General features: G+C 42.3%; 1 protein-coding gene across 1 annotated transcript in view; it reads right to left on the reverse strand.

The window, feature by feature from the left end:
• adamts3 (ADAM metallopeptidase with thrombospondin type 1 motif, 3) overlaps positions 1 to 9,104 on the reverse strand; it is a 140,077-nt gene extending 130,973 nt beyond the window's left edge. Inside the window, 3 exon segments of the mRNA XM_061817550.1 lie at positions 1,752 to 2,182; positions 8,456 to 8,477; positions 8,781 to 9,104. Of these exon segments, the coding sequence (XP_061673534.1) occupies positions 1,752 to 2,182; positions 8,456 to 8,477; positions 8,781 to 8,843 (516 nt within the window). The 5' untranslated portion in view covers positions 8,844 to 9,104.
• Between the last annotated feature and the right edge of the window lie 5,727 nt (positions 9,105 to 14,831).

The raw sequence follows: 14,831 nt of genomic DNA on the forward strand, positions 1-14,831 counted from the left end.
ACGTCCCTAGAGCCAGCTTTTGTCGCCGGAGATCGGATCACCAAGGTCCCCAGCTTCGGCCCCCGCCCAGCTCACAGAGCCCCTCCCACAGGTGATGAGCCCATGAGAATGGGGACCCACGTCACCCTTTCAGGGTGGGCCTGGATGGGACCCACGGGTCCGGGCTCGGCCACCAGGCGGTTGCCTTCCAGGCCCATCCGGGCAAGGGAAAACTAAATCTATTTTTTGTACTCGTCATAGGGGTTTATGGAGCCGTGCTTTGTCTAGTCCCTCATGTAGGACCTTTTTACCGTAGGTGAACTTACCAAGGCCATGAAGCCCCAGTCAATTGAGCTCCTACGATCATTGGGACACTTAAAACCCCTCCATCGCGATAAGGTGACTGCTCAAGGAAGGATGACTGATCACTTAAGTTACACTTTTTATTTAAGTTGCGGGTGTACTCCATTTGAATTGAGTCATTATTTATTTATTGTTTTATATTTAGGCACAATGTTAATATTCTGTTATAACTAGTGTTATAGTGGCTTACAATAATATTAAGTACAGCCTCATCTTTGTTTTGAAGAATACTTCCTGTAGGCCTACTAAGCTAACATATTTTAATGTTGGTCCTGATAGTGGTACTTGGAGCGAGAATTCTTTTTTAAAAGTGGTAATTGGCGTAAAATCTTTCAGATCTAATGAGCTGTGTTAACAGACAATATAAAAAGACATTTGGATTGATTTCTGATGAGATTCCAGTTTGGCTCTTGAACATTGAACCGGTCCCCCCGTTTGACTACATTTGGTCAAGTTTTGTCCAGTTGCCTTTGGAGTTCAGCTCTCTGCATAATAAGACTGAGAATCAACGGAGAGAAGGAATGCGGTTTACTCTGCTATCTTTATGGAGAGCATAAATCTGTTCCTGTAATTCCTTCTGCTTGGCTGGTTGTTTTCACTTAATAAGAAAATTAGCCTAATGGTGCAAAGCATTTTCATTTACAGCCATTGCTGGTTATCACTACCGAAAGCTTTTGGAAAACAAAAGGGCATCGAATGGTGGTACAAAAGCGACAAAGCTTGTATCCTGGATGCTCACTCCTTTCATGGTGAGCGCAATAGCCTCAGTTTCTGATTTGCTGCTATAAAATGCAAAGCTAAGATATTGTTACACTAGATTATTTTGTTACTGTCCTATAAAGGAATGGCCTCACAGTTATGAGAACCGGGGTTCAAATCTTTATATATATATATATATATATATATATATATATAGTACTCAAACTGTTCCTATTCACACAAAATTAAAAAAAAGAACAAAAAAAGACATCTTGTTCGTGCACTGTACCCAACACGAACCCAATTGTCACCTTAACACCAAGTACAGAACCAGATTTTTGGGTGGGACAAACAGTTAATACATTGAATGTTAAGCATTGCTTCCCCCTCCCAAAAAAAATCTCTAAATGGAATCTCAAGCACGGGTCATTCATGCTCTAAATACCACTTGAGTGTTTTACGAGGGCTGACGGGGCGGTCCGGTCGGCCCAACCACACAAAAGACCACTCCTGTTTAATGTCGGGAAGGGGTCGTTTCAAGGGGGTCGTGGGCCTTCGCCGATTAACAGTCACTCAAGCGTAACAAACATCGGTATAAAACGCCTCATGAGAACAATGCGCTATAAAAAATTGCTGACGTAAAGAAAGGTCCCGAATTTCGGACGCTCCAAAATGGGTCCCTTGATAAGGTCATTGAACAGCAGACTTACCAGGCCGTCGCAGTTGTTAATGGCAACCGAGGCCCCGGGGACATCCGTGATGTCGCCCACGAAGGTGCAGTCTGTCTTCAGTGAGGTTATCTTCCCTGTCTCGTTGTTGGGTCCAGTCCGGTTAGTAACTTGTTTGGAAAATCCGCTTGCAGCCCCCCAGCCGTCGTCATCGTGCCACTCCACCATCGCCCCCGGTGCCACCAAACGGTTGTTGGGCCTCAGTCGTAGGTGGAACTCCTTACCAAAGGCGCTGATGTTGAAAAAGAGCTGTTGATCTGATGCCGCTGGGGTCGGCGGCGTGGTGGTGGACGCCTCCCTCCTGACCCGCTGCTTGTGAGTGGCCGACAGCAGGTGAGACAGGAAGCGTCCATGGGCGTCGGTGCTGAAAGGGGTGACCAGGCCATATTCCTTCAGACGGCGTGTCAGCTGACCTGCAACATAAATCACCAGACTAGTATATCAACAAGCACCAGGGAAGACCATACCACCAGGTCCCTAAACACCTACTGGAACCATTCAATGGTAAGACTGTAAATGGAACTTCATAGAATATGCCATATTATACTACCGTTGAGAACATTTATGGTATTTCATGTCATTATTTCTGTGAGTAAAAGAAAAATAATTACTGTAAATGAATAAAGATTCATCACCATTAGACATGGGTGTTAATGTTTTCATTTTTTTTGACCATAACACGAGACAAGAATGTTTAAGTATATGTTCTATACATGTTCAATCGGTGGTGTCCATATTCAAAGGGGTCCAACTCCTATTACAGCGATTCAAAGAAGGGACAAATGGGAGACTTGTGATTTTACCAAAGTAGGCACATGGAAACAAAACTCTACATTCTGACTAGTAGTGTAGTGGTACACGTGGGTGCACTCCAACACCAGTCCCAAGGCCATCAGTAATGGTATCCAATGTAAGACCTGTGCCAAACAATGAGTGTTTGTGACACGGGTTTGATTCCTGGCAAGTGACCACTTACTTACCGTCCTAAAGCCAGATGAATGGTAGGCTTGTGTCAGTAAGGGCATCTGGAGTAAAAACTGTGCCAAGAAGTCATGCAAGTGATTTACTGTGCCGCAAGATAGATTCCCTGCTAGTGCTCCAATAGACATCCACCGAGTCAACTACATTGGCGATGGATTGGATTGGGAGTGGGTTTCCATCACGAAGAGCACCCAGCGTAAAGTAAAAACGGTGCCACACAAATCATGCAAGAGACCTATGGCATGAGTTCAATTCACAGCAAGTGCCCCCATAACACTGTCGTGCATGGCAAATGGGACGGTTGCGTCAGTAAGGATTGGAAAAATTGTGCCAAACAAGTCCTCTGAGTAACTCAGTCCCCAAAACCATGCCAAATTATATATATGTATATATATATATATATATATATATATTATATATATATATATATATATATATATATATATATTACACATCTATCCAATTTCTGGGCCGTTTATTCTCACAAGGGTCGCGAGAGTGCTAAAGCCTATCGCAGCTATGTTTGGGCATGAGGCGGGGTACACCCTAAACTGGTTGCCAGCCAATCATAGGGCACAAAGAAACAAACAACCATTCACACTAACACTCACACTTAACGGCAATAAATTCCAATTAATGCATGTTTTAAGGTTGTGGGGGGAAACCGAAGTGTCTGGAGAAAACCTGCACAGGCAAAGGAAGAACATGCAAACTTCACACAGGTGGGTCCAGGATCGAACCAGAGTCCTCATAACTGTGAGGTAGACAATCTCACCAGTCATCCCACCGTAAAGAGAGCGGGAGAGAGTGTCACAATTTCTCAGGAAGACGGACTCATATTAGTCAGAAACTGGATTATGTCAGATTTTTTTTTTTTTTTTTTTTAACAGGCTTCATAACTGGCCAGGAGAAACTGTTGTAAGTGGGCTACACTTGACAAAGTTTCGAAGTAGTATATTTGAATACAAAGCACACCTCGTTTTAAGACATTGCCAGCTAATGCTAACAGCTAATGGAAACATCTTTTGGACAGGCAAGCTAACATTAGCATTTCTTTTTCTTCTTTTCCTTTCGGCTTGTCCCGTTAGGTGTCGCCACAGCGTGTCATCTTTTTCCATGTAAGCCAATCTCCTGCATCCTCCTTTCTAACCCCAACAGCTCTCATGTCCTCCCTCACAACATCTATCAACCTTTTCTTTGGTCTTCCTCTCTCTCTTTTTCCTGGCAGCTCCATCCTCAGCACCCTTCCACCAATATACTCACTCTCTCGCCTCTGGACATGCCAAAACCATGGAAGTCTGCTCTCTTGAACCTCGTTTCCAAAACATCCAACTTTGGCTGTCCCTCTTAGCTCATTTCTAATCCTATCCAACCTGGTCACTCCGAGCGAGAACCTCAACATCTTCATTTCTGCCACCCCCCGTTCTGCTTCCTGTTTTTTCTTCAGTGCCACCGTCTCTAATCCGTACATCATGGCCAGCCTCACCACTTTTTTTGTAAACTTTGCCCTTCATCCTAGCAGAGACTCTTCTGTCACATAGAACACCAGACACCTTCCGCCAGCTGTTCCAACCTGCTTGGACCCGTTTCTTCACTTCCTTACCACACTCATCATTGCTCTGTATTGTTGACCCTAAATATTTGAAGTCCTCCACCCTCGCTATCTCTTCTCCCTGTAGCCTCACTCTTCCCCCTCCACTTTTCTCATTCACGCACATATATTCTGCTTTACTTCAGCTAATCTTCATTCCTCTTCTTTCCAGTGCATGCCTCCATCTTTCTAATTGTTCTTCCACCTGCTCCCTGCTTTCACTGCATATCACAATATCATCTGCGAACATCATGGTCCATCATGAGAGGAGTTTACTTTCAAATAATAAATATTCACACACAAACCGTGTGTTCACACATACAGTAATACAGCAATACTCACAGGCAGATTTTCTTCATAATCTGTGGAAAATCAAATTTAATAAACTTTATTCTATTCATTTGTATTTTACTGCAATAGTACTGTAATCTACCATACTGCCCCTAAGAGGCAAAGGCACTTACAGCAGAAATAGATACAGGGATGGTTTGCCTTTAAAAAAAAAATGTTTCTTAGATGAAATCAGAAGACATTGCTCAATGTTTTGTCTTTTGTAAAAGTCTTTCTGCATTTGTTAATGTGTTTTCTGAATTGTGAATGTGCTCTAGCTTTTGTTAATTTGTTTTCTGAAATGTAAAACCTTTTGTTAGTTATTTATATTGTTTTGCACGTCAAGGCAATTTTAATAAATACTAAACTTTGGAGTCAATGAATAAATATTTATTAATTGTGATTGAAAACGTAGTCGTGATTTTTTTTTCTATTATCATGCAGTCCTAAATAGAATATAACAGAAGTTTTAATTGTATTTATTGATTAATTATACGGCGGCACGGTGGTACAACTGGTTAGGGCATTTGCCTCATAGTTCTGAAGACAAATCCCGTTCAAATCCCGGCCGCGACTGTATGGAGTTTGCATGTTCTCCCCGTGCCTGCGTGGGTTTTCTCCGGGCACTCCGGTTCCCTCCCACATATTGAAAACATGCATTCATTGGAGACTCTACCGTATGTTGCCCTGAGGTGTGATTGTGAGTATGAATGGTTGTTTGTGTCTATGTGCCCTACGACTGACGGGCGACTCGTTCAGGGTGCAGTCCGCCTGAAGTCAGCTGGGATAGGCTCCGGCGCTCTGTGAGAATAAGTGGAAATGGATGGATGGATGGATGGATGGATGATGGCCACAGTTTGACCCAGTCAACTGATTATTTTATTTAAATATTTTTATCCTTGTAAGAAACTATAGAGCATTAAAGCGAAAGGCAGTTGATAAAGCTTTTCTCACAGCCAAAGTTCCTGACAAGGGAAGAAAAAAAAAATCATCACTGGCCCTTTTTTTTTTTTTTTTTTTTTTTTAAGACAATCTTCGGAGAGCACCAGCAATTTTGTCCAGATGGGTTGCAAGGTGATGACTGGCGGTGGGGGTGATGTGCTTTTTAATGTTGCCAAACAGGAAGTGAGCAAAAAGAGGTCAAGTGTGTACGTAAGTGGTTTAGGGGGAGATAAAGGGGTTCGGCCCAGACCGTGTAGAGGCTCAGCTTCTCATTTAACTTCCCGATGGAGAACAGATGTGGAGGATCCAGTGGTGGAATTTGCATTTCCTGTCTTAACTGAGCCTGTCAAGAAACGTACTGGTAGACAAAAGTGTGTGTGTTTGTACAGAACTGGAGTACCTGGAGAAAATCAACACTCAGCCAACTCAACACAAGGAGGCCAGAGCCAGGATTTGAACCACCAACCTCAAACTGTGAGGCAAATGTGCTACACATTTGGTTAACCGTGCCGCACTCACATCTCATCCAAGCAATTGCTAAGCAGCCTATTGTGTAAAAGTAAGGAGTAGAAAGTACTCAAACCTCTTTTCAAATGTAGGGTGTAAAAATGAAATATCTTCAGAAAAAAGAAATTTCCAAGTAAATATATTGCTAGCTAACCAAAATATTGAGACTTTGCTGGGAAAAGGTTTTGTCAGTTACACCTCGCTGAGGCAGGGGGGGAAGAGGGTCTCTCATGAGTTACTGCTCTTAATACGGGGGATCCCCAGTATTGACGAGCAAACATCAGCCAGCGACAGAATTCGGATCAAACTCATCTCCAAGGAAGGATGGAGATGGAGACAGAAGCGTTCCAAGCCTCTTCCGTCTTGTGGCCATGCGCAACGGTACATTTTGGGATCTCGTGAAAGATTTCTCAACCCACGAAACACAATAAAACTCTGAAAGCCAGTTTTGGTGGTTCTTCAGACTTGGTCTGTTGGCTCTCCACCACATTTGAGTGACTCTAGTTGGCCACTGGAAAGAGGCCTCTCCGGTTCTTCTTCAACACACAGAGTACAATCTTTTGCTGTCTCAAAGTTGAGATCAGTCACTCTGGATTGAGTTCTGCTCCCCCATCGGAATAAATCTCCTCACCTGAGGACATGACAAAGTCCGAAGTCTCTGGCAGGTGAATGACTAGATCCCCTCTATTTGAGTCACGAGGGTCCATCCACACTTTGCCCCACAGCCAAAGCCTCAGCAGCAGTGTACTGTCGAACCATCTTTGTTTTTGTCTCGGCAAAAGTACATGACAGTACTGTGTAAGGCACTTGTACCGCGAACCGTCCACTGGAATCCCAAGTTTAGCACGTCATCACAGTTCACACGCCTGCCCACCGTGCTCACGAGTGAACTTTAGTGTACAGTGTTCAGTGGGGTGGGGGTTTGCATAGTCTCCCACAGGCTATAACATCAACGTATGCACACAACTGTAATGCAACATAAAAAGCTATGCTATGCGTTGTCAGTCTCATCCAACATTCGTCATTCAAGAACTCACTGATTATTCTTAATTTAAAAAATACTCTATTGATAATCGACATTTTCACTTGGAAACTGCAGCTCGTCAGCTTTCAAATTCTATTTCTTATCACAAAGAGCAGAAAAACATGTTGCATGGCCAATCATTTAATGCTATGAATTTAGTTATTAGCTTGTTTCATTTTTAGTTAATTTTATAAATGTGCTCAAATGTAAATAAAGTGAGGCTTAAAATGATTTGCATATTATCACGAATGGACCCGTGCAATACTGATATTATACAAAAATACAGTGTTACAATTGGTCTCAACATGCAACAATCATTTACATCCTGTTTCAAGTAGCAAAATTAGCTTGTTCTAATCCATTTTGCACCTCTCTGCCCATCTACATAACAGAAGAGAAAACAGGAACACATTTCTCATATTTATGCCCCCACCTTTTCCTATTAAAGAAAAAAAAAGTGGGGGAAGTATGACCAGATAAGACCTCACATCTCACACACACTCAAGCACATTCCAGTGGGCCTGTCATTATCTATGCAGGGCCGACCATTTGCAAATGTATTGGTCACTGATCGAGTTATTCCTCTCAAACCTCTCAAACCCAGCCAGACTGATGGTCTGAAAATCCTGGGACTTCTAGTATTAAACGTGCCCCCACCCCCACTTCTAGTATGTGTGCTTTGGACACAGGGGAGCTGTATAGTGGGGAGACGGGGATCAACACGAAACTGTGATAACTCCTCATAAGGTCCTGTAATATTAGTTGTTTTTTGCCAACTGTAAAGAATACAGGCCTGAGCATCGTTATATTATCTGTCAACATGTGTTGCTCTACCGTTTGTCTTCAAATATCTACTGATTACAGGTTATAACACCAAAACAGGGATGCTATTTGTTACCCTGTCTATGGCATTTTGATTTGTTAGTCTCCAAATAAAGAGGCGTGCTAATGCAATATTTTGCGGTTGTTTTAAATACACAATGTCATTCTCTTAATGTTTAGTTTGAAACCTCAAGAATTGATAATTGTTCACTCGGACTGACAAAGCGGGAGAGTTGAGTTCTCTGGCACCACGCATATCTCGGATTTTTTTGCTTGCAAGTCAAAGGGAAAAAAATCAGTTGAACAGTGGCTCGCATCTCAAAAAACTTGGAAGTTGTGTCACTTATGGTACAAATCATCACTGTACCCTGCGACTCCCCACTACTGGTGTGTACTAGTGTATGTGTGCGTGTGTGTGAGACACGACTGAGGTCGACACATTAAGCACCCCCCGCCCAATCTCCCTTCCACTTTTTCATCGAAACTCACCTTCTCGATCATCTTCACCAGCCTGCAAGACAAACAAGATCAGATGATTAAGTGCAAAGAAAACAAAAGAGAAGAGAATCGTGCACGTGGCGCCTTGTGCAAGTGAACAAAAAGTGGCTTGATTGGAATCGTTTATGTAACGTAAGATAAAGTGTCGCGTGCGCGTGTGTTGCCAGCGTCAACATCTCACACAGTGCACGCATTTAACGGAGTCAAACGTGCACTTTTTTTCCCTCCCACAAGTTAGTCCCACTTCTCTTTTGTCCTTTCTAACTTTACAAACGCTACAAAAGAGACATTTCATCATCATCATCAAAGTTTTTACCTTGACGGCTGAAGTCGCGATAAATCCCAAGAGCACGAAGTAGGCGAATGACAGCGCGGCCATCACAAGTCTTGTCGGAGAAATAATAAGAAATAAAGTTTATCCCCCCAAAAAAAGAGATGTAAAAAGAAAAAAAATGGTGTGCGGCAAAACGTTGCCTCTTGTCTAACTTTTTTTTTTTTTTTTTTGGACACAAAGAGTTAAGTGAGGCGACTTGCGTGACTTTTTTTTTTCTTTTTGTGTGTGTCACTTTTCGTCACTCTGTCATTAAAAAGTTTCCGTGACTGCGCCGCTGCACAGCTGCGACCTGCCTGCCTGCCTGCCTGCTGCTGCTGCTCCTTTGGATGCCCCGAAGCCCCCGCCTAATAAACCAAATAAGTTCGGCACTGTGACGTCACTGCAGTCAACCACCCACCCCGTCAACCCGCACGCACACACGCGCAATCCCATCTTCGTTCATGTCCACTTCACGTGGGGAGGAGGGTGGGTTACAATAAATATATGACTCAAGCCCCCCAAAGAATTACTTGAGTAAAAGTTAAAAAAATAAAAAGTACTGCACTGTACTTTACTGTAAAGTACGAAGTAAAGGGGTAACTTTTGTTTTGAAATTAAAGCATGAACGTCAAACCGTGTGTGTGGGGGGGGGGGGGGCGCTGGAGAAGGCACATCACCGTTTCCGACTGAGGACCATAGTCTCAGATTTGGAGGTGCCATTTCTCATGGCAACTGCTTCACAATCGGCTGAAAACAGCTCCAGTCATACTTGAGCGCAGCTAGATGATGCCAACAGAACCACATCATATGTAAAAAGCAGAGATGCAGTACCGAGCCCACCAAACCGGCTCCGCTCTACGCCTCAGCTCCACCTACAAATTCTGTCCATAAAAGTTATGAACAGAATTGCTGACAAAGGGCAAACAACCCTGCCAACTCTGACGGTGGTCATACATGGACTGAACAGCCCGTATCAGGGGGTTCGGTACCCCACACTCTGGAAGCACCCACCACCAGGCACCACGAGGGACAGGGTCGAACGCCTTCACCAAGTCCACAAAACATGTTGACTGGTTTGGCATACGCCCACGCACCCTCAAGGACCCTGCCGAGGATGTAGCGCTGGTCCACTGTTCCACGGCCAGGACGAAAACCACATTGCTCCTCCTGAATCTGGAATTCAACTTCGCAATGGAGCCTCCTCTCCTGCACCTTAATAGACCTTACCAGGGAGACTGAAATGTGTGATCCCCCTGTAGTTTGAACACAACCCTCCAGTCCCCATTCTTAAAAAGGGGGACCACCACCCGAGTCTGCCAATCCAGAAGAACTTTCGCTGATGTCCACACGATGTTGCAGAGGCTTGTCAACCAGGACAGTCCCACAACATCCAGAGCCTTTTTATTTTTCTTATTTTATTTTCCAGCTTATCACCCTTGAGGTGTTCCAACAAGGTTAGCAACCTCTGCTCTGGTGACAGCAGATGAACACCCTTTGGCGAGCGTGCTGACCCCAACTGGCACAATAAAAAAAAAGGGGGGGGGTGGCTGGGGCGGTCATATCTGGAATGTCGTCTTTTGACTCTCTCACATCCTAACACAATGATCAGTGACGTCTTTACCAGGCCCAGTTATGTCCCGCTCACAATGGCCCATGTCCCATCCCGTGGGGTCAGTAATGGTTTTCGTCATGGGGGGGCACTTTAAAAAAAACCTTAGTGGTTAAAAGACGGGACATTTCATTAGAGAGTGGGGTAATGAGGGAGGGGGGGGGTTGAGAGAAATTAAAAGATGCTTGTCTTATGAACACCCTCCCCCCTACTTAAGGTGCCCGGAAGCCATTTATTTGCGTGGCCACATGCTAAATAGCTTTGCTACTGATTCAATTAGGCTAACAAGGTGATTAATCTTTTTCATATTGGCATCCCATAAAAGCTGGTCAAAACAAAAAGTTATGTTTTTTATTAACATGATCATTCCATATACAGTATATTCATACATTCATTTTCTGAGCCGCTTATCCTCATGAGGGTTACAGGGGAGCTGGAGCCAATCCAAGGCAGGACCCTGAACTGGTTGCCAGCCAATCACAGTCAATATATTAATATCGCTAAATCATTGCTATGCATACAGAAAGCCTTCAAACAGAATGGAAGTAAGCACAAGTCAGATGTTCGCAGTACACTTCGCAGTTAAAAAGGTTAATAAGTTATAAAAATGTTTTAAGAATACAGTACTGTAGATTCGAAGAAATCCAATGCAGTATTACTAATATTAAGTGGGGAAATTACCGGAAAAAACTCACCTAAAGACAATCATTCGTAACCAGGCATATCAAGAAAAACTCGATGATATGAGAACCAGGGAGATGACTTACCAGAAAAGTGAGAAAATTGTATTTACAAGAAGAAGAAAAAAAAAGTCCAGATGTTACAAAACCAAAGTTGCAAATGATGAAAAAAAAGTCATAATCTTGCAACATTATTTTTGTAAATTATGAGTAAAAAGAGGCAGCCCAGTGGTGGGGTGGTTAACACAATAGGCTCAAAGTTCACAGGTTGTGTATTCAAATCTGTGCTTACATGTCCACCCCCACATCCCTTTATGTTTTTTTTTCCCAGGTACTTAGGTTTTCTTCCCATATCCATTGGAACTCTTTACGCAACACTTTCTACACTTTACATGAATCTTCCGGCCGTAAACAGTCCAAATTGTGCACTGGCCAAATTCTTGGCTGAATATCAAATATTTCATCAGAAATCAAGCCTAAAATTGCAACAGTCTATTATGGACAGACTTTTTTTTTTTTTTTTTCTCTTCAGACCTCATTTGTAAATCCAGAATTCAGGCATAAGTACCAATCAGTGTTGACGGTATCTGATGGGTCCTTGAACACCCCTCCCCTTTTTCTTGGTACACAAGTTGTTGGTTTTTACAGTGGTAGTGTGTTTTGTCTCATGATATCCTAATCAACCCAATTGTCTCGAATGGACCAATATGCATGCAAAGCAATAATAAAACCAACAAAATGGAGCTTTTCCTTCTTGTTAATCCACTTAGCATTTTTTCCCCTTTCCCCATCTTATTTCATGGTTTGCAATGGATGATGTTTGCCTTTGAGGCTATCCACAGAGGCCCCCTTCCTGCTGACTCCCCCCCAATCCCAACATGTCATCGTAGGCCCAACACGTAGTGCTCTGGTAATGAGCATGGACAAACACACGCACGCGCACACACAAAAAGCTTTCGCAAGGCTCATTTAAACAGCAGCAGCGCAGTGGGAAGTACAATAAAAGCTGCCTGAATTAGTGGCCCCCATGTGGCGCTGTTGCCTCGTCAGATGCTTTTCGACTTCTTGCCTGACGTGGGGGGAAAAAAAGAAAAGAAAAAAAAAAGCACCCACACTGCATTAGTCATCAATCATACGCTTGTTTACATAAAAAAACTCCCATCGTCAGGAAAAAAAACAGTTACGGATTTCAAGTGTAGTGTTACATTGTTATGTTATATGGAGGGGGGGGGGAGGGTTAATTTTGAGAAAGCTGCAGTGGTGATAATGGAATAGTGTCATAAATTCTGGGAATTTGTTTTGTAATGTGACAAGAACAAAGTTATACATTATGTTGAAAAAAAGTTATGTTACAACAATAAACTTAGAAAAACTTGAAAAAAAATATTATTTCCTAAAGTCAGTGACATGAAGAAAATGTGAAATTGTATAAGTTATCGAATTACGTGAAAAAAAGTTGTCATGTTATGTACTTTGAGGAAAAAAAACAATATATACATATTAAAAAAAAACAAGTCATGAATTACAAATGCACTATAATATTGTAATGTTTTGAGACAAAAGTGGTAGGATGAGAACCGTTAAATTACAGCAGGTTAAAATGTTATTTAAAAAAAAAAAAGTCAGAAATCATGGAAAAAAAAAACATTATCAGAAGAATTTCATCAATGAGATGGTAAAAAAAAAATGACGATAAATTCATACATATACAAGACACAGAAAGTCTGCCATTTCGGTTTGTTGTAGTCTCCCCCAAATATGGTCTGGTAGTTTTCACTGTACTTTAAAAAAAAATTAAGGGGGGTGAGGGGGGTATCAGCCCTGTATCCATGTTAACTAGGCATCATGCAATTTTGGTAGACATGTTGATCATGGGTAGACCAACACAAGTCTTAGTGCCAAAAAATAGGTTTTGGTTTGAAGTGAACATTCTCGGGTCATTTTCATCCTTCCCAGTACAGTACTCAACTCAACTTTTTTATCCTATGTCTTCAAAACAAAAAGTACATACATCGAGAGTGTTAGTCTGATGCAGTAGATATAATAAAATAACAAAAACAGATCAGTCCTGTTGAGAAATGCGTCAAACTCAGAGGAGTATATACAGTAGTGTACTTCCTCGTGTAAATTTGGGGGGTTGAAGACTGTAAAAACATCTGCTTCGACTAACAGCTCTTGTTTTAAACAAGCCGTTAATTGGATCTAATAGTCCAGATGCCGGCAGTGTGCAGTCCTTGAGTCAGCAGCTCTCTGGGGTTGCTTTGGCACATTTTGTCCATGTGTTGGGACTTCACGCATTTTCCGCTCGTTAGCATTTGAATCAACGCTAAATTTAGTAGATGAAACCTTTGCTAACGGTTTGCCATGGCTGAGAGCTTAAGGAATGGTTTGAAATTCATTTGGGTCTACCTGCGCAGGTTGACAGTGGGAACATTTTTAAGTCTTAGCATTGATGCTAATGTTAGCATCTAGTTACTAGATGGAGCTGAACGTTTATGGGGATACACTGGATTGGCCTTTTCTCATGTATTTTTGAATCCCGCTAACGAGAATTTCACAGACCACAATTTACGACTCGTGCCTGTTTTGAGCCCCCTCCGACCGTCTCTGGCATTGACACTGATGTTGTTAGCAAGGTCTGTGCACCACTCATGACTCATAAGACTCTCAAGAGTGTGGGCATACACTCACCGTGTGTTTAACGAGATATGGCATTCATTTAATGAGAGCAAATGTCCAAATATCCCTTTATTGCTAAATAGCTTGGAGAGGTAATCAACAGCAGCCATGGCGGCATGCAGGGAGCTTCGGCTCCATGTCGGTGTTCCATGGGAGACTGCAGGTTTATCATTACCAGATCAAAATGCAATCCTGGTGGGGGAAAACTAGCTTCAGTTGGAGACGACAAGATCCCTGAAGAGGAACATGAATAGCCTAAGGTTGAATTTTAATTAAGGAATGACATGCATCAATATTCTGTACTGCAGGGCAAATAAAGATTAAAAACATTCTTACAACCATGAGGGACAATTTAGTCTTCAGTAATGTACCTAACGTATGTTTTTGGAATGTAATGGGAAACCGGAGTCTGAATGGAGCCTACAAACACTACACAGGGAGGAGCCCGGATTCAGATCACCACCCTCAGAATTGTGAGGTAAATGTCCTAACCACTGATGCTGAAACTGAAATACAATATGCAAATAAAAACATTTTGAATTTAGTAATGACTCATGTTGAATCCTTACATTATGCTGTGTCACAAGATCAAATCGGTGTGGTGCACAGGGAATTAAAAAATACAAAAGTAGAGAAGTAAAGATCATTGGATGTGGATATGATTAAGGTGTACAAACCATCAATTACAATGTAAATATGACATTTGTGGAGCACAGACTCCTAAATGTGGCGTACATATAGTACACCAGATTTGTGTCATGTGCTTCGATCAAAAAGTGAAACCCAGCTGAATGTGGTTTGTATTTTTCTTGACTTTGTTATCTGACATTTATTTGTTGTGGTGAATGATACTCACAAACTTTTCAATTACAACTGGTAATTGCCAAATAATGAAAAGTTGTTTGGTTTTGATTACAACGAGTCTGTGCCGTGAACACACTGCAAATTCAATTACTTGCGCCAAATTCCCGTGTGGAAATCTCTCATCGTGCTAATTCAACTTGGCTGACTGGCTTGATGCTGTTTGTTTATTTCAATTAATAGTATTGATACTAAAGTTACCACCTAACGGAAAAAAAGCACACG

The sequence above is a fragment of the Syngnathoides biaculeatus genome, chromosome 4, assembly GCF_019802595.1.
Source record: "Syngnathoides biaculeatus isolate LvHL_M chromosome 4, ASM1980259v1, whole genome shotgun sequence".
Classification (NCBI taxonomy): domain Eukaryota; kingdom Metazoa; phylum Chordata; class Actinopteri; order Syngnathiformes; family Syngnathidae; genus Syngnathoides; species Syngnathoides biaculeatus.